Here is an 18,137-nt window from a genome sequence, read left to right on the forward strand (position 1 = left end):
TAAATGTCTGAAGCAGATTAATGGTAATATGACCACAGAAACCCTTGATAATTAAATAAGACGGTTTTAGAACAGCTGCACTGAGGACCATCACTAAAACCCTCAGCCTGAGAATAAAAGCAAAATAAAGAGGAAAGGCAAGATCATGATGGGGCAGTGAGTGTAAAGAAGCTGTGAGAAACAGAAATTTAAACTAATGAAAAGAATGAATCATTTTCAATATGTGACACAGAACAAAAGCTCAGGTAATAGTGAGGAAGACAATTAGGAAAAGGCACATTATACAAGTATTGTGGAACAGGACCCCAGGAGAGCATAAGAAGTAGGGATGAAATATGCCATGTAATGCTAAAACATTTAAGTGCACATGGATTGAATGAATTATTAGTACTGCATAATAAAGTGTGGGAGGAGGAAGAATACCACAAGGTTGAAAAGAGGCGGTTATTGTTCCTATAAGGAAACCTGAGATAGATACATTAAACCATCAAATATAGACATATGGATTGCCTTTATTAACATTAACACATATGAACACATGCTGTATGTAAACAGATGAAATGAATGGTACATGAAACTTATGTGTAAATGAAACTTACTTAACTCCATTAAAAACAATCAATAATAATCGATTAGAGAAGATTAGAGAAAATACTCATTTACAACTGTGTGGACATCATTTAGTGAGACATTTTGGCTCTTATGAGTATATTATCATAGAAAAAACACCATTTAAGATATTTTAGATAAGTGTAAAAACGTTATAAATGTGAAGAGATGACTTTTGGGGTTTGACTGGGGGGCTGACATTATGTATGAGACACTGTGGGAGATTAATTCATGGATTTGCATCCAAAACCATACTTGGCGGATGAGCTGTAATCTAGGCCTAGGTCAATTACTTGCAAGTCTCTTGTTGCTGCACCTCCTGAAAACTTGAATTTTTTCCTCCATGAAATCTCCAATTCTTCCAGTAGTTGACTCGGAGCAGTGTTCTGTATAAACGTGGCATTTCTCCTGTCTCAACTTGTAGGACGTGCACAAAAGGAGGTTAGTCCAACTGTGATGCAGCCTGTAATCCCTGTGTGGTTGGCAGATTTCTTCAAATCAAGGCAGGATATAAAAGTGCACATTTTTAGAGTAATAAGGGAGTAAATACTGGCTATGCAGGGTTTTACTGAACATGTAACATATATCACTGCTTCTACAGTTGTACTTCCTTGCCACAGAATTCAAATTCAAATTCATTATTACTGCATTTCCATTTCATAAGCACTTGATATGCTTTGTGTAAAGGTGGGTTTTTATTTTGTACAAGTAAGTAAAATGGTAAAGCTTTGAGTCTGTCACTGTTCTTTTTGAATAAATAAATAAAATAATAATAACATTAATGATAAGACATAAAATAATAACATCCCTTATGTCCATGACAGCCATACAATTTTATTTAATGCTAAATTGATTAAAGCTAGAATTAAGAACCGGAAGCTGTAGGAGTTAAGTAGATCCACAAGATGGCGGTGTTGCGACATTAACGAAGCCCGCTGCCGTTAACACCTCAAAACAGACGAAGAAGAAGCCTCGGCGGTTGTTTCCGTGTTGGAAACTGCTGAAGACGAGATAAGAGGCGAGCACTACTGTCAGTACTTAGTAGTTTTAAGATAAAAGAAGAAAGAACAGTTGTTTTCTCCACATAAAGACTAGAATGACAGATCGTAAACCGTGTAAGGTGTGCAACTTCACACGACAGAAGTCATACGGGGTGGTTGTTCCCTCCTTAGATGAGCTGAAGGTAAAAGGTGAGTTGTCAGAGTTTGACTTTAACTTGTGAACCTGTCAGAGACGCGACTGTATACATGTAAGGCTCATAGTCTAATAAACACTGCGTATGATACAATAGTATACAATAGTATCACACAACCTAGTCGTGTGTGGTCTTAGTCCCTCTAACTTTAGTTTACATTGGTCTGTGTTTATTAATGCGCCAATGTTGCTTTGTAATGTGAAAGTGAAACACAAAGTTATGGTATTGGATCATCAGCACTCTTGTCAGCCTCTAACATCACATTATATGCTATATGAATATGCTGCATGGTTTTTAGCTAACTTATCTGTCATGATCACCACTGAGCTATCTGCAGCACCTCTGTCTGTCATCATCGTGTTCAAACTTGCAGGAGCTGAACATGAAAAGTCAGCCCACCAGTGCTGCTGCTCATTCCTGGGATGCTAGTCAGCAGGCGTTGCCCAAGATCATTTTACTCTCCAGGGTCTCTGTCGATGAGATGTGCTTGTGTTTTTCTACATCTCGGAAATATAGATATATTTTTGATGATGATAAAGTCCTGTAACTGCAGGTAACATTTGAAAAACTGCCATTCTGACCCTTATATAAAGTTATAAATTACAACAAAGTGTGCCGCACTGGCATCGAATGATGTTGAGTAATGCATTGCACTTGGTCTTTCATTTGTATTTGGCATGTATGGATCTGCTCGGCAGGATGCTTCACATTTTGAATTCACAAAATAAAATAAATAAAATATCGTTGCATTCAGTGAGGACTGCATCCAGACCCACCAGAGGCAAGTCCACCTGACACATCACGGAAATGTAGATCTATCATTGACTTAAAACACACTTTATTTTAAAAGGAAAGCCTAAGGTTAGGCTGGCTGAGGGAGTAAGCAGCACAATCACTCAACAGCAGTGTACTGTGTGACAAATGTGAGCAGCTGTGATGGAAGAGGAGGTGACAGTTTAAATGGATTGGCTTGTGTGTTCAGGAGTCATTGGTATTTGCTTGAATCGGCTGAAGATCCGGTTCTGTGTGAGTTATTTCTGCCTGAAGTATTTTGCTTGTTTGCTATCTCCGGACTTGTTTTTCTGATTGTTTTGCTATTAAGTATATAGTAAAAATACTTTAGAGTATCAAAGTTGTCTGTGGCATTCTTATTTAAGGATATTTACATAAGATCTGTTAAGTCTGTTGTTTCTCTGTTTGCCCCACAGGATGTGAGTTTCTCGGGTTCAGCCCCAGTGAGCCTGTCACAGTGGTCCTTGAGGATGATGGGACGATAGTCGAGGATCAGGCCTACTTTTTGTGTTTACCCTTAAACACAAAGTTCATGCTGTTGCATGAAAAAGAGGCATGGTCTCCACTTCGCAGGAGTAAGCATGTTTACTTCCGTCTCAGATTTATCGACAGTCCAGACTGATTCATAAAGTGCACAGCCGCGTGTTTCGGTACTTATATACTTTTCATTGTAGTGGATGGTGGCACAGCCTGGATGGCCCGGGATTCAGTGATGCTTGAGACTGATTCTGTTGACGCTTCCGGTGCTGAACCACCCTGGGTGGACCTGGCTCAGCAGCTGAAGCAGGACCTTGCCAGCATCATCCTCATGTCTGAGGCAGATTTACAGGTACCAGGAATATTCTTCTATACCAACAGTGTTTGCTGTCATACACTGATGAGAAGGAAATTGTACTTCTTACTTAAAAAACAGTTTCCGTTCTGTTTTGTCCTGTTGAAGGACGTCATCAGTAAGAACAAATGGGGTTGGGTCATAGTCTCACAGACAGGGTATGGAGGTCAGAATGTACTGAGAGAGTAACACCAGCCTTGTCCTTAAAATATGTAACTTCCTCTTATCTTTCCCCCTTTAGTTGGTGAGGTTCACAGTGTAGTATATGTCACTCATCTGCATGACTTGTGCACTTTAAAAACCTAATTTATTTTATTTTTTGTGTTTGAGGCCACCATAGACCATAAAAAGCAAAACGTGAATCAGTCAGTAAAAACAGTGTTTTTGAACAGGTCTTATTTGCTCTACTTTTAGCCTCACTGTTTGAGTCTCTCAGCCTCATTCCTTCCTTCTTTTATTTCATTATGTGTCTTTGCTGTGACGTAAAAGCACCACATCAATCTTGTTACTCTACTCAGTTATATTATATTATTGCTTCAGTCTGATTTGTGTCACCTACTCCAGGACTTAGTGGATGCACCGTGTCTTGAGCTGGCCTTTGCACTGGGCTTCCAAGAGAAGAAGGCAGTGGACCTCCAGGAGACACTGCAGAGGGTTTTGGACCGACGAGAGGAGGAGAGGCAGTCCAAGGAGCTGCTCCAGCTCTACCTCAAAGCTGTGGAGAAAGAAGACGGACAGCAGGAAGAGCCAAGCCAGCCCAGCCAGGGAGGTAGGACTGTGTGTCAATTTGAAAAACAGTTATCCTAAATAAAGATGTAGGACGTCTCATTCATAGCTTACCCTTTCATAGTTTGGTTTCATGGTCTATTCTGCGGCTTCCTAACACAATAGAAACTATGTGATAATTTGCTACCTTTTCATTTGTGTGTTTCCGTTGGTTTAAATAAACTCTACAGAAACTGTATTTCACAGCAATATTAGTTCTTTAGTAAAATCTATTACAGCGTTCTGTGAAGAGCAAACAGTGTGTTCATTAGAAAGTCTCAAGCAGCCCTCAAGAGCCTGTTTTATAACATAAAAAATGCTATGTAATATCTGGCATTGGTATCTGGCTCATGACTTTTGCTGCGATGGTCTGTTTTTTTGTGATAACCACTTTTCTTTGACTTGATTGTATTGTTTAGGTTTTTTAAGACTGAAATTATGTTTTAATTATAATGTAAAGTGTATTTTTTATGTAGAATGTTTGCTGTTATTTAATAATAATTATAATATTTATCTATAACTCTTAAAATGCCAAAGGCGCTCATATATCTTCCTCTATCCTACATACAATTTCATAAATAGCTGTGATCAATAAGGATACAACATCCATCAAAATAATGACTATAATCGTGTGACTGTGTAGCCATACAGGAAGGAAGAAATCTGAAAACATTTCTTGATGAATGTCTTTATATACTGTACTGTATTTGTCTTTAAGTTTGTATTCAATAGATCAATATTTCAATAAATCCATGTCCGTATCTTTTAGTTCATATCCACATCAAACAGGAATAATTCAACCTGAAAAAAAAGCTTTTTAAATAAAAAAAAAATGCACTCGATGAACACAATAATAGATTTTTTCTTAACATGTTATTGTTTTTAAGCATATCAGTGCCAACACACAAGTAGTCCATCTATTCCTTCTTTTGCTACAAAGTGTTTATAGAGAGAGAGCTGTGCTTGTGCCTTTTGGTCACTAGGTGGAACCATTGTCTCTGCTGAATAATCCCTCTTGTAGTGATTTATTAGAAATATAACCTTACACAACAAATGATCCTGAAAGAGATCCTGTTTTAATGCATCAGGGGCCGGAGACATGGACGTGCCTGACGGGATAGAAGAGGACTCTGCATCTGGATTCATGTCTAGGACGCTGATGGTCCTGAAAGGCAAATCAAGCCCAGAGACCAGACTGTCCACTGAGGATCTGCAGGTAGTTCACATACACCGCTGATTCAAAACTTCCACAGATGAAAAAAGATGCAATTTGAAGATGTCACTTTGAGCTCTGGAAAATAGTAATGAGCATCTTTCACAATTCGTTGACTTTTTTTAAGACTAAACAACTACGTAATCATGAAGAATTTTGAGCGATTAATCCACAATGAAAAAAGTTTGTTCGTTTCAGCCCTAAAAATTCCTCAAATTTGACTTTTATATTTGAATGCCTCAGAGGATTCAGTCCTAACAGATTTATACAGTAGATTGAAAAACCAACTTGCATTCAAATGTCACAAAAATGTGACACCTAAATGCACCTTGAAATATCTCATTATATTCTTATGTTGTTCCTTCTAACTCAAGGCTTGTGCTGCAACATACGCTATCAAGCCTAATAAGCAGCTGTAAAATTGATGAAGCAATTACACAAAATTGCAAGTCCCAGAACAACACATCCACTTATTAGTGACACAGTTCTGTTATATAATCCAAAGGGCACTGACTAGAATGCAAGTGTAAGATTTTGTTTACTCTTACTTCTATTAACAAGGAGATGAAAATATTAGAGGCACTTGTCTATGTAATAAAGTAATTATTAGCTTATTATATAAACTTGACTAAGGATAGTCTCACAAGTTTCACATATGACTTCCCGTGTTTGTTTAGTTGGTAGTGAGCAGAGGGCTGGAGACTATGGAGCAGGTGCTTGGCTGGGACACAACGAGGACGTCGGCGCTGCTGCAGGCCTGCGAAGCCGAGCTGACCAGACGTATCCAGCTGGTTCAGGCCTTGCAGTCCATCAGGAGCAACACAGAGCTGGACAGCAGCCAGCAGTCCAGTGAGAAGAACGCGGAGGAGCAAGGTGTAGAAACACCAGCCCAAGGCAGCAACTAGGCCGAGGCTTCACCTGAGCAGAGACTGATAAGAATTCACACTACCTGCCTCAGGGTCAGTCCGCGTGGGATTTATCCTGTGGTACGGATAATATCCACAATGCCGGAATCCATGAATGTTAATGATGTTGACGGTCGCAGCATTTTGTAAAAGTTGCAAACCACTTGAATGCTTTTGCCTCCAGAGGAAGCAGAGTGATTTGCACAAGTCATGTTTATCAAAGACATGTTTGCATTAACCACTGGCATCAAGTTTTTATTGGCTCCCTATTTTGATGAGTGCTGTGCTGTGAAAACAACATTCAGGTGAAGCTTAAAGCAACAGTTCAATATTTTTGAAAATGTTTTTATTGACTTTCTCGCCTTTAGTTGCGTGAATAAAAGGCTGGAGCACGCTAGCTTAGCTTTGCATAAAAACTGGACACAGATGTAAATGGTTCCCCTGGCTCTGTCTGGAGGTTACGAATTCCATCCTCCAAAATCTCGTTAACTCACTAATTAACACCTCATATCTTCCTGTAATCTCTACTGGTTGCCTGGCAACCTCATTGTGATCACAAGACTCGAGGAAGTCACTGTACCCGACCAAAAGAAAGCCCCCCAGTAAAACAGCATCATGTCATTTTTAAACGTTATTTTATGGATTATCAAACAAATGCGATGTTTGTTAACTAACATATGAACTAATGGGCTTTAGGGGTGCTAGTAGGCAGGTTTTGTTACCTTTGGACGGAGCCAGGCGAGTCGTTTCCACCTGTTTCCAGTCTTTGGAACTGCACTGCACTGCTGGGTTCAGCTTCATATTTAGTGGACAGATTTAAGAGCGGTAACAATCGTCTCTGATATGCTTGTCAAGGAGGCAAATAATCATATTTCCCCAAATCTGTAATTATTGCTTTAGGTTTTTTTTTTTTTATAAACTGTTACTGTTGAATCATCTTCCCAGTCTTATTGTTTACATTCTGCTCCCCCTTAAACACTGCAAATTAAGACAGAAGATGTGTGTTTTATAAATGTAGGTAACAAATGTGGACGAGCCACAGAAACACTGTGGACCTCCAGCCTGTGGTGAGTGACAAAAAACATTATCCTGTGTTGGTTGAAAATAATTTACATGTGCTGTCACTAAAATTACGTTTACATTTTGAGTATGGGGGATCTTTTTATGAGTTTATTTTATTTCAGCCAGCTGGCAAACAGGTTGATGTTCTGACTCCAAACCTCCTCTTGCCTGTTATCTTCGCAACTCTTGCAAAAAGCATTCAAAAATGTCACGTAGCCACTACAGTGCCATATTTTTTTATTTTTTTTTTACATTTTTTTATTTTATTTATACTGTACAATTCATACATTCCATCATTTAGTAAATAAACATCTCAGCATTTTCTTTTATATCTTGAATTTCATGTGACATTTTTACCTTTTTACGGTCCATTAGTTGTCTCTTAATGTCTTGTGTCTTCTAACTTGGGATGAAAACACATAAATATCTAGCGAACAGGTTTCCCTATAGTGAACATGAACATTTTTATAGATATGCACTTGCCTTAATGTGGCATTTTCTTGTATATTTTGTACCCCCGTCTTCATGTATGTGCACCTTGGTGTGAAATGTCATCATTGATTGGTGAGTGATCATTTAGGGAATAAATACAGGGAAAAATAGACTTTGTAAAAACAATGTAAATATGATGAGAATGTCCACTTAAGCCACAATGCCAAAGTAACTTGTACAGCACTAGATCAGAGTGACATTTAGTGCAGATAGAAGTCTTTCTGAAATATATGGAAATGCTGACATTGACCAAATAGATTTGTGTAAAAGCTAAGTTTGCATGAGTAAATCTGTTTGAATGGCATATATGGACTAATTTATCATTCTAATAAAAAGTCAGACAGATCGCTCAGTCCGTCAGTCAGATAAGATACAAGATAAGACAAGATCACTGCCTCACTGAACACATTATGGACGACCATATGGCTGAGAATGACATAGCTTTGTCCGTAAGTTGCGTAGAATTTCTGAATAAGAGCTTCTTTAAAACCATCTTTTATACACTATTATTGAAATTATGTATCAGTGGGGTGGCTGTGTGATGTAAGACGATGTGTGCAGGTCTGTGTGACTCATAGGTCAGTTGGAAGAGAGCTTTCATCATGCCTGTCAGCTCATCTCTCTCTCGAACAATGAACACAAATGATGGTGGATTTGAATTTTCAGAAGGATCATCTTTTTGTATTGTTGTACTTAAGTATCAGATACAGAGAGAGAGAAAGTGGTCTTCAAGATCTGCTATACTCAGTATTGTCTCTGTGTCCGTCACAGAGCTTGAGCCTCAGCACGTCACATGGTTTCACTCAAAGTAAGCTGTCACTGCTGTTTTATAACCCTCTAAGAATTGTTGTGAGTTTCCCAACACATTCACATTTTATATTTAAAGGTGCAATATTTAAGAATTGAACCAGTCAAACCTGTCGAATTCATAGTTGACAACAATGTGGGGCAGGGTAACCTTTAACTGCTCGTAAGCTCTGTTAGCCATGCAGCTAACGGTCCGGGCTGGGAGCTTGGGAAGTGTTGGTGTTTACACTGCTAGCAAAGGAGCTTTGGATCGGAATGGGACAGAGTTAGCTGGTTAGCATGCTAACTTCTCTGCAACACAAAACACAGACAAATGTTAATCACATCCTGTTAATAGTTTGTTAATTTTTAAACTTTCTCTCCACTAAAAGCCTTGCATGTTGCACCTTTTTCATTTAAATAACAAATGTTACAAAGGTTTTTTTTTACAAAGTTTTATATGACTGTACTGTTTGTGTTTTAAGGTGCATTTTCTAAACCTGTTGAATGGTGGTACGAGGGATTTAAAAGAAAATAATAATAAACTAACCCTCAAACCTTTGACAGAGCTGTTGCTCCACTGCTTTCTATCAATGAAGATTTAGTGTATTCATAATTATGTACTGACAAATATGACTCAGCGACACAATTTGTATTCTTACTTGATCTGAAGACTGCATCGAAAGCTGAGTGTTTTGTGTCGAGACAAGACTTTATTTCTGATAAAATGTAAATATCCCTAAAAAAGAGTGCATACCTCCACCAAGGCCCGACAGTCTCCTTTTGTACTCATTCATAGATACCAGCCACCAAAAAAGAAGACATTTTTATTATCAAGGTCCATGATTTATTTCCTGAGAAATTAATAAAAATGTCACAATGTTAAAGTAAGTGAGAAGAAAATCCTGGATCCGTCCCCATATCAGGATCTGCACCTGAAACCAAAATCCATTCAGTAGTTTTATTACTATTAACAATAACGAAACATTTTCTGACACAGTGAACCTCCTTTATATCTCTCTCTCTACACCTGCACGGGTTCATGCACGGGATGCAGGGTTAGCAACAAAATAGTGATGGGTATATCAGCTGTAAGCCTATTGGCTGCATGCTGCTGTCAGATATTTTCCAACTGTTGGTTAATGGGTTTCATGGTGTGCGTAATTCCTGTGGAATTAGCTCCAACTAGGCTGAACAGTGAGAAGTGAGTGAGGTATAGAGGAGCAATCAATTGTGCAATCATGTGTGACACTGTCTTGGTGGATTGGATTATGAGTTACCAGCACTACAGGTAACAACTGCAGGTCTGCTCTGTAAGCACCCAGCTGCCCTGAGGACTGTCTGGGCATTTCATGCTGGGAATATCACCAAAGACCTTCTGACGCTGTTGGGTTGCAAATGCCAAGGTGATGTACGGGTCAGTACCTACAATATCTTGCCTTGCTTGTAGTTGTAGTGGCCTTCAGAGTATATAGTACGTAGCAGCATAGCGGTTCAGTTAAAGTTAACATAATGACGTTATAGAAAAAAGAAGAAAGAAAAAAAAAGTTAAAATAAATCAACACAAGTGTGCTTCTTGCTCACATCCACACAGTCAGGCGTGCTCTTTTACCCCACTTGTGCAGCAATGATGGGGGAAACGCTAGCGAGTGAATGCAAACGTGTCAAATGAGAGGCAATTTCATGGGACTGAAGAACCCTGTAATGACTGTTTTGATAGAGTAGTGGAGCTGGGATTGCTGAGAACAAGCTGCATTATGTATGAAGGTTAAACGACTAGCATTCACCGCTTCTTAGGCCAGACTGACTGACTTCCAGAGTACTTTATGGAATTAATTTATTTCTCCCAGAACATTTAAATGTGTTTCTGTCTTTAACGAGAAAAGAGAAGAACGGTTTGCATTCAGTTACAGTTCTTTGAAGATTTCTTTTTTAATTAAAATGCTTCACATATGGCTTCAGGTTGTATGTTATGGTCACAGAATATTTACAGTATAATGAATTTAAAAAAAAAAACTCAAAATGGAAAAGGGTCTTTTAGTCTTCATTTATTTGCACAAGTAACAAAACAGTAAAACACCCAATACAAGAGTTGTTAAAAGAGGATTAGGCTGGTCAGATCATAGTAGCATCTCGCTAACAGCAAAGAAATAAAACAATGATTATTAAATTAGAAATTAATCAATAACATTGAGAGTATCTTTCTGGCACTTGTGTCACAAAAAATAAGGTTGTGTTAAAGGGGCACTATGTAGTTTTGGAGAAGTAATTAAAACTCAGAAATATTTATTTTTTCCAAAACTGAATAAACGAACTGGAAAATAAAGTCCCCAGAACACTGTTTGAAGCTAAAAAGGTGGCAGGGTCCGCCAAATATAAACAAAGTAAAACAGTATGCAATGTTGTTGTTCCTTTAAGGTCATTTTGTTTATTCAGTTTATTCAGTCCCCCCCAAACTACATAGTGCACCTTTAACTTGCCACAATGTAAAACTGTGTAAAATATTCAGTCTATGATTACAACTACATTGTTTATGTCAACAGGCCATCAGTCTTAAAGCAACATTATGTAAGTTTTTTACCTTAAAATAACAGCTTCAAAATCATGTTGATGGTTCAGTGTCTTGTAACAGGGTGAATGGTGTCTCTGTCTCAGCCACTCTGCCCCCCATCACTTATTACTGCACTATGTAACTTCAGTGAGAGGGTAGGATCACAGCGTTACATACACTGTACATACACAACACTGTTATGACATAATGAGTTTTGTTTGTAGTTAGCACCTACATTACTTCTGACAAATTGTTACAGACCTAGGATTTGTATTTACGACAGTGGTGTTGCACAAAATTGCACAAAATGCCAATTTCTACATCATGTTGCTTTAACTCAAAGTGAGGGATTCAGCCTTGGTACTGGTGTAGTTGATCTTCCATCCCTTGTTTTTCCCACTAGCATCAGATCGGAACGTGACATGCACTTGGTAACTTCCTGTGTCAATGCTGCCTGGTGGTATCGATCCGCAGTAGGGTCCGTACTCTTGTCCAGCTGTTGAAATCTTGTAAAAGGGAAACATCAATTAAGAAACAGAGATGTTGATTCATTAAACGCCTGACTGATTTACGTCCAGACAAACTTAAATGTGCAGGAAACGGCATGGCCATACAGTATATCACCCAAGGAGGACAAGTCAGTAAACACACTGCCTCCACAAGCATGAGGATGAATACATTGCTTATTCACCTTCCTGTGTGTGTCAGTCACGTGACTAACCTTCAACATGTCGTACGGACACGGCACTTCTGGGTGCCCCTCTATGTCGAAGGGTTCCTGGAACTCCAGGATTATTCTGGATCCCTCCGGCAGACGGATGGTGTGCTCACACTGACTCATGGGTGGGTAGGGATTCGGGTAGTCCGGACTGGTCAGATTCCCCGACAGGGACGTTAACACCTGGCTGATGCATGGCACTGTAGGCAAGACTCACACACTCATTAAAGGGGCACTCTGTAGTTTGGGAGAAGAAATGCAAACTCAGGATATGAATATGAATATCTAATAATATTTATATCATTAATGAGGTAATAATGCAAACTCAAAACTATTTATCTTTTCCATAACTGAGTAAACAAGTTGTTCTCAGAGGAAAATAAGGTCCCCAGAACCCTGTTTGAAGCTAGAAAGGTTTGTTTATTCAGTCATGAAAACAAAGAGGGTTATTTAGTTTGTTTCGGCATAAATACCAGTCAATGAAGATCTTTCTCTTCTGATTTAAATTTTTTCCCCAAAACTACAAAGTGCACCTTTAAACACGGGTGTTTTTTAAGATATGTTGTCCAGTTTGTCTCTAAGCTGAATGAAAAGGTGTTTGATCAATAGAAAACATTTTTCACGTCAACTGAGACATTTCCCGGCATCATAAATGATGGGATTCATTTAAGTTTGCATTACTGCCCCGGCAGATGTTGCAGACAAAAACAAATGAATTTCACAAAAGAGGCTGAGTTGCTGTAATTCATATAATTAGTACAATCTGTAGGCAGATAATCATTTTGGCCTATTCATTGCATGATTTGTTTTGTCACCCTTTTTTCCTCTGGCAAGGAATAATAATTCGAGGCACATCAACTGGTAATTGTGATTAATTACGCAGTGTCAGTACACTATTAGTGCTGCTCACAGGTATCAATTTTTAATGTCATTTTGAAGTTGCATTTCCCTTAGGAATCTACTGTAATTAACCCAGCCTTACTCCAGCCGGCAGAGATCAACTACTTTATGCATCAGTGTGCCTTTTAGATCTTGAATTAGGTAGCAGAGGGAGCTGTGATGGAAAAAAAATCCAATCTCGAAAAATATCAACTGTGTGCCCTGTGTGAAATGTCAGAAAATAGTTTTTTGAAGATTTGTTCTGCGCCCCTGTGAAATATTGAGAACATGTTGGAACACAAATGGCTTTTTTTCCCCTCTTCCAGTAACTGGGTGTAGTTACAAGTTTACAATGCAGCAAACTGAGCTGATTTTCATCAAAAAATTAGCTGCTTTGACGAATTGAACTGAAAGATTTGGCCGTGATTTGATGCTGTGGAATTACAATACATTGAATACATCAAACAGAAGTCAGTGAGCACTAATGAAAATTGATTTGCTTTACTGCCATCAATATCTGCAGTGTCTGTCTATAAAGAGCTGACCAACAGAGTATTTAGCCTGAGAAACACCATATACCTTATTTACAGAGATCAATATACAGTTAAGCGCTCTCTGCCAAGCTCTTAACACTGCACCTCACATCCCTATCCAGCTTTGGACTCACTTTACTTGAGCTCAGATGAACATGCCTCTCGGCTCTTACCTGTGCAGGATCTGTTGTTGTCATGGAGAAGGTATCCTTGTCTGCACGTGCAGTAATATCCACCGATGTAATTGTGGCAAAAATGATCACACGCTCTCTCTCCGTCTAACTTGGACTGACACTCGTTGATGTCTATTGAAGAGAGAAAAACAAAAAAAATGTATTTTTCCATACATGAACATACGTTAAATGGGAAAGTGAGTGCTAATCTTTGTACGAACGTCTTCCTAAATGTCAGATAATGTTTGGTTATTTTTATTTTTTGCATCTTTCTGGAGCGTGTATGTCACCCATATACGATGATGTCAGCACAGACACTAGCTTAGTCTGGTGCACCTTCAAGGCAGCATTAGTGGGATTTGTCAGTTGCGGTTTGTAAACACAACTTTCACAGTTGGCCCCTCCTCCCAGGCTCAGAGACACCAACAGATGCGTGCTTATGATCCGGCACCATTTCATTTTTATCCCTTCCTCACACCCTTTGCTGGCGGCTGCACCCACTGCCCAAAGGTTGATGCCCAGAAACGTCTCAGACACAGCAAAATAAGAATATACAGGCAGAGGGCAGGGTCTCTGCAGATGCAGACATCTCCACACACTTCTAGTGGCCTTCATTCTGCCTTTAACCCTTGCTCACACAAAAATGCTGCCAATGACATCAGTTGGTAGAAGATAAACAATTAATAGGTGTGGAAAGAACAGCTGCTGGAGCCGGCTCTGAGGTGTGATCGTTATGTCCAATTAGCATGGTGTTATATGACTGTGCCAGTAGCCCCATTCACACTGCCCTTTGAGTGCGGGAATCATGCGCTGATTCTCCGCATTGTCCTCTGTGTGAAACTTTCAGATGAGGAGAGAGGAGAAAGTTTCGCTGCGGCTCTGATGTGCCTCCGGAGGTAGTATCAGAGCCGCAGCAGAGGCGAGCTGTCATCTGTGTTCACAGTCTGACAACTAAACAGATCCTTCACTCATCAAATAAAAGAGAAATGACCCGCAAAGCAACGTTACAGGACCAAATAACAGTAATGTGGTAACTGGTAGTGTCATTGGAAACTTACATGAGGAAAAAAATACAGCAGTTATATGTGAATAAGTGTCTGTCATCCTGTCTGTCCTACCGACTCTTTGTCACATTTCTGCCTGAAAAACAGCGTCTGTCCCCGGCAAAAAACTTTAACTCACAATGTGTTTGTCTCCTTCCACTATTGTGTTGTTGTAGTTACTGAAAAAAAATCACCGCAACAGTCAGCCCTCCTGAGTCAGACAGCGTCCTGTTTACTCATGGTGATTATATAATGATGTAATTTAGAGCAGAAAACGTAACTTTCCAGGATGCATGGTGGGTCAGGATCTAAATCACAACACATTATACCTGCATCCATTTGATTATAAACAGTCAGCGGGTACGTGTTTAGATTAACAGGTGGACCACACAGACATCATCATCATGACGTGTACCGTCACGCCTCTTTTGGATCCGCATCGCCGGCGTGCTGTAAGAATTGACACACTGGTGCGGTTTTACGCCAGAGCTGCTTGGTTCTGTGTGTACAAACAAAGGCGGAGACTTGGCGAGCCTTCGCTGTGGACATAATGCGAAGTCCCTGTTTGAACAGGGCTACTATTAAAATGCTTAAGTAACAGAGAACTGCACACAGCTCATATTCAGAAACTGAGCCTTTAAACGAGCCATCAGAACTTCTGTAACGTTGTGATGTCACAACTGTACAGTCATCCCCCTCAGTAATGCCTCCGGTGCAGCCCAGGTTGCAAAAACACCAGCAGACCTGATGCGGAAACACGGTGCGGGGTGCTTGCTCAGGTCTGTGGGAGCTGACCAATCAGAGCAGACTGGCCTTTTTTGGGGCAGGCCCCTACAGAGACAGGCACTCAAACGGACCGTTCAGACAGAGGGTGAATAGAAGAGCTGCAGCAATGGAAAATATGAGACAAATAATGTGTTTTTGAACATTGTAACATTTTCTAGCAGATGCCCCATATGGGAGCTTTAAAACATGGAGTTAAATGGGAAAAGTATTAATTGCTTAAAAACTAAAATTGCAGACAGTCTGTTTTTCAACTTTAGAGTCAACACTTGAATCCCAGAGGTGACAGCAAGATAAAACAAGAGGGTTTGTAATTAAACCACATTCTGGTGAGGAAAATGAAAAAAAGCATCTGTCAAGCTACTATTTAAACTGCAGATTGTGTTATTACATTCAGAGAGGCTGTTTTATGTGCATTTAGTGTCTAGTAGCCTTTGTTGCACTTTCCAATTTGTGCCATTGTTTTTGTCACTGTATTTTTGTCTGCAATAATATAATTCTGCTATTATTCTCTAGAAACTCCGTGACACATTGCACTGTGTAATTACATCCACCAAAAAATGTATCTGCCTTCTGGCAGCGAATGTCACTATTCTGCATCACCTTCTGAGGTGTAAAATGCTTGGAAGCCTGTGAATCGGCCCTCGTTAGAGTAGTCACTCCTAAAGACCACTGACATGAGGTTCCCAGCTGACAGGATGACCGTGTTCCTCGGGGTGCTTTCATGGTTCTTCTCTTCCTGGCCGCAGAACCGCAAGGTTTCATTCCCCTCTGCAAAAACCTGGTTTGACAAGGTCAGATGCTTTTTAGTGAGCAAGCTACAGACTCAAGTGCAGATCATGGGAGTTGGAGTTTCTCCAGCATGTACCTGGATGTAATCATATTCACACTGGTTTGAGGGCTCCATGCTGAAGTGGCTGAAGTAGAGTTTGACCCTGTGGCCATCTGGGACACTGATGTTCCACGCTATGTGCTGGTTGTCAGAGTATGGCTGGGGGAAGTTGGGGGAGGTGAAGCTGCCATAGAGTCCTGTCATTTCCACACTCAGCGAGACATGGAGGAGAGAAAACAGGACAAACACACAGCACCCACTGGGCAAAATGAGGTGTCATGGCAGCAGTTTCAAGGATTATTTAGCAGAAATAAATGCTAACTGACACTCACCTGCTCATGTTGGCTTAACAGTCCCCGGATATTTGGCGTGTTTTGGAACGATTCACTCTCGGTGATCTGAGGGTAAATGAACCCGGATGGCCGGCTGGTCGACATTTAGGTAAACAAAGTGAGACAGGCACATGATCCGTTTGTCATCATTCCCCACCTCCCTCGGTCACAGAAATCTATCAGACTGATGCATGTCAGAATAATTTATACTCATTCTTACTCTGTTAAACTAATTTTCCTTTTGCTTTTTCTCCTCAAATCCGCTTTTACAAGTGGGAAATGATAGTTTACTACTACTACTTGCATAAAATTGACCCCAAAACACAGGAACACAGGAAGAAGGACACACAGTACATTACTGGGTTGCCCAATAACTACATTTAGAACAATTATCTGTAGTTTTTGCCACCTTTGATTGGTAAGATGTATTGATTTAAAGAATTCTAAACATTATAATAATATAAAAATTAATGTTACACTAAAATATATTTCTAAAAATGGAGATCACCTATCACCTGCGTCACACTTTCATGAATTCTGAGCAGTAAAGCTGTCAAATGAAAGCCTGAATACACTATATCTACAACATTTACCAGCCCAGGCTTTTTGTTTGCGCCTCAACAAAAGTCCACTAATCACGGTTCGATCCCTGGCTCCTCCTGTCAGCATGTCGAAGTATCCGTGGGCAGGACACTTAAAAACTGAATGGCAGCTCCGTTGCCATAGTTGTGTGAATGAGAGACAAATTGTTAAGCGCTTTGTCAGGGAGAAAAGCACCATGTAAGTGCAGTCCATTTACCATAATTACTGTATTAGGGACAAAAACAGTCAGTGGTACATTAACAACAGTTTCCCAGTGAGTGAAACCAGACTGCGTCATGTTTTTTCATTTTTTATTTTTACATGTCTGCACTGTGCCAGATGCTTTAAAGCCTGACTTGATTGTTAATGCTTTTAGAATACAGGACTTGTATTCATGCTGCCTGTGTAGATATTGATGTTATTCAGAAGTGATGGAGGCTTTCAGTCGGCATCAGTTATGTAAGCTTGTATAGCCAACCCCCATTTTCCCTCACGCTAAAGCACTAATGGCTAGTATTTGAAGTGAATTATAATAATTATCCACATAAACATCAACGTTTATTTCCCATTCCAGATGAACTCTGTGATGGTGCTCTTTTTAAATGGTGCCATGACCTTTTCCTTGTCTCCTGATTGTAAGCTGATGGGATGTTGAGCCACAGTGGAGAGTACTGGCAGATGTTCTCCTCCTGGTTATCATCCAGGTGCCACTCAGGCTTTGACGCACCGACAGAAATAATACCCGTCGACACTAAACAAAGCATTCCTGCAAAATGTAACTTCATCATAAATAAACAATTAATACTTAAAGGGGCACTTATGCCCTGTTCGTCATTCAGACCCAGCGTCTCATTTCTGTTGCGTATGGCAGTCTAAATTTATTTCAAGCTTCTGGGCATTTATTTACAGAGAACTCAGTGGGATCTTACAGGCGGAAATAGAGAAGGATCCTAACATTTTTCCACCTTGGCTTACCCTACAAGAAGCTGCATCACCCCCCCGGTGACTTCCTGACAAACTCTTTCTTTGTGGTTTCAAGAGCAATGTTACTCTTTGTAAC

At 39.8% G+C, this 18,137-nt stretch overlaps 2 protein-coding genes across 2 annotated transcripts; one reads left to right on the forward strand and one right to left on the reverse strand.

Annotated features, from left to right (window-relative positions):
- The first annotated feature begins 1,588 nt into the window (after positions 1-1,588).
- Positions 1,589-9,215, forward strand: dffa (DNA fragmentation factor, alpha polypeptide). The gene is made up of 6 exons (XM_084367149.1): positions 1,589-1,799; positions 3,013-3,171; positions 3,271-3,425; positions 3,993-4,197; positions 5,282-5,409; positions 6,084-9,215. The coding sequence occupies exons 1-6, from the start codon at positions 1,706-1,708 to the stop codon at positions 6,309-6,311; spliced, it is 969 nt and encodes a 322-aa protein (XP_084223275.1). The 5' UTR covers positions 1,589-1,705; the 3' UTR covers positions 6,312-9,215.
- A 2,314-nt stretch (positions 9,216-11,529) lies between these two features.
- On the reverse strand, positions 11,530-16,503 carry masp2 (MBL associated serine protease 2; the record flags this gene model as incomplete). The annotated part of the gene is made up of 6 exons (XM_084365860.1): positions 11,530-11,708; positions 11,924-12,120; positions 13,506-13,637; positions 15,935-16,112; positions 16,200-16,374; positions 16,496-16,503. 6 exons carry the CDS (start codon positions 16,501-16,503, stop codon positions 11,535-11,537), a joined length of 864 nt encoding a protein of 287 aa, XP_084221986.1. The 3' UTR covers positions 11,530-11,534.
- Between the last annotated feature and the right edge of the window lie 1,634 nt (positions 16,504-18,137).

Source organism: Pagrus pagrus, assembly GCF_965226575.1.
Source record: "Pagrus pagrus genome assembly, chromosome: 11".
Taxonomy (NCBI): domain Eukaryota; kingdom Metazoa; phylum Chordata; class Actinopteri; order Spariformes; family Sparidae; genus Pagrus; species Pagrus pagrus.

Excerpts from the sequence above, each read along its gene's own strand:
- dffa (XM_084367149.1), top strand. The coding sequence starts at position 1,706 with ATGACAGATCGTAAACCGTGTAAGGTGTGCAACTTCACACGACAGAAG. Across the intron at positions 1,800-3,012 it reads AGATGAGCTGAAGGTAAAAG|GATGTGAGTTTCTCGGGTTC; the intron begins GTGAGTTGTCAG and ends TTTGCCCCACAG. Across the intron at positions 3,426-3,992 it reads TGTCTGAGGCAGATTTACAG|GACTTAGTGGATGCACCGTG; the intron begins GTACCAGGAATA and ends CACCTACTCCAG.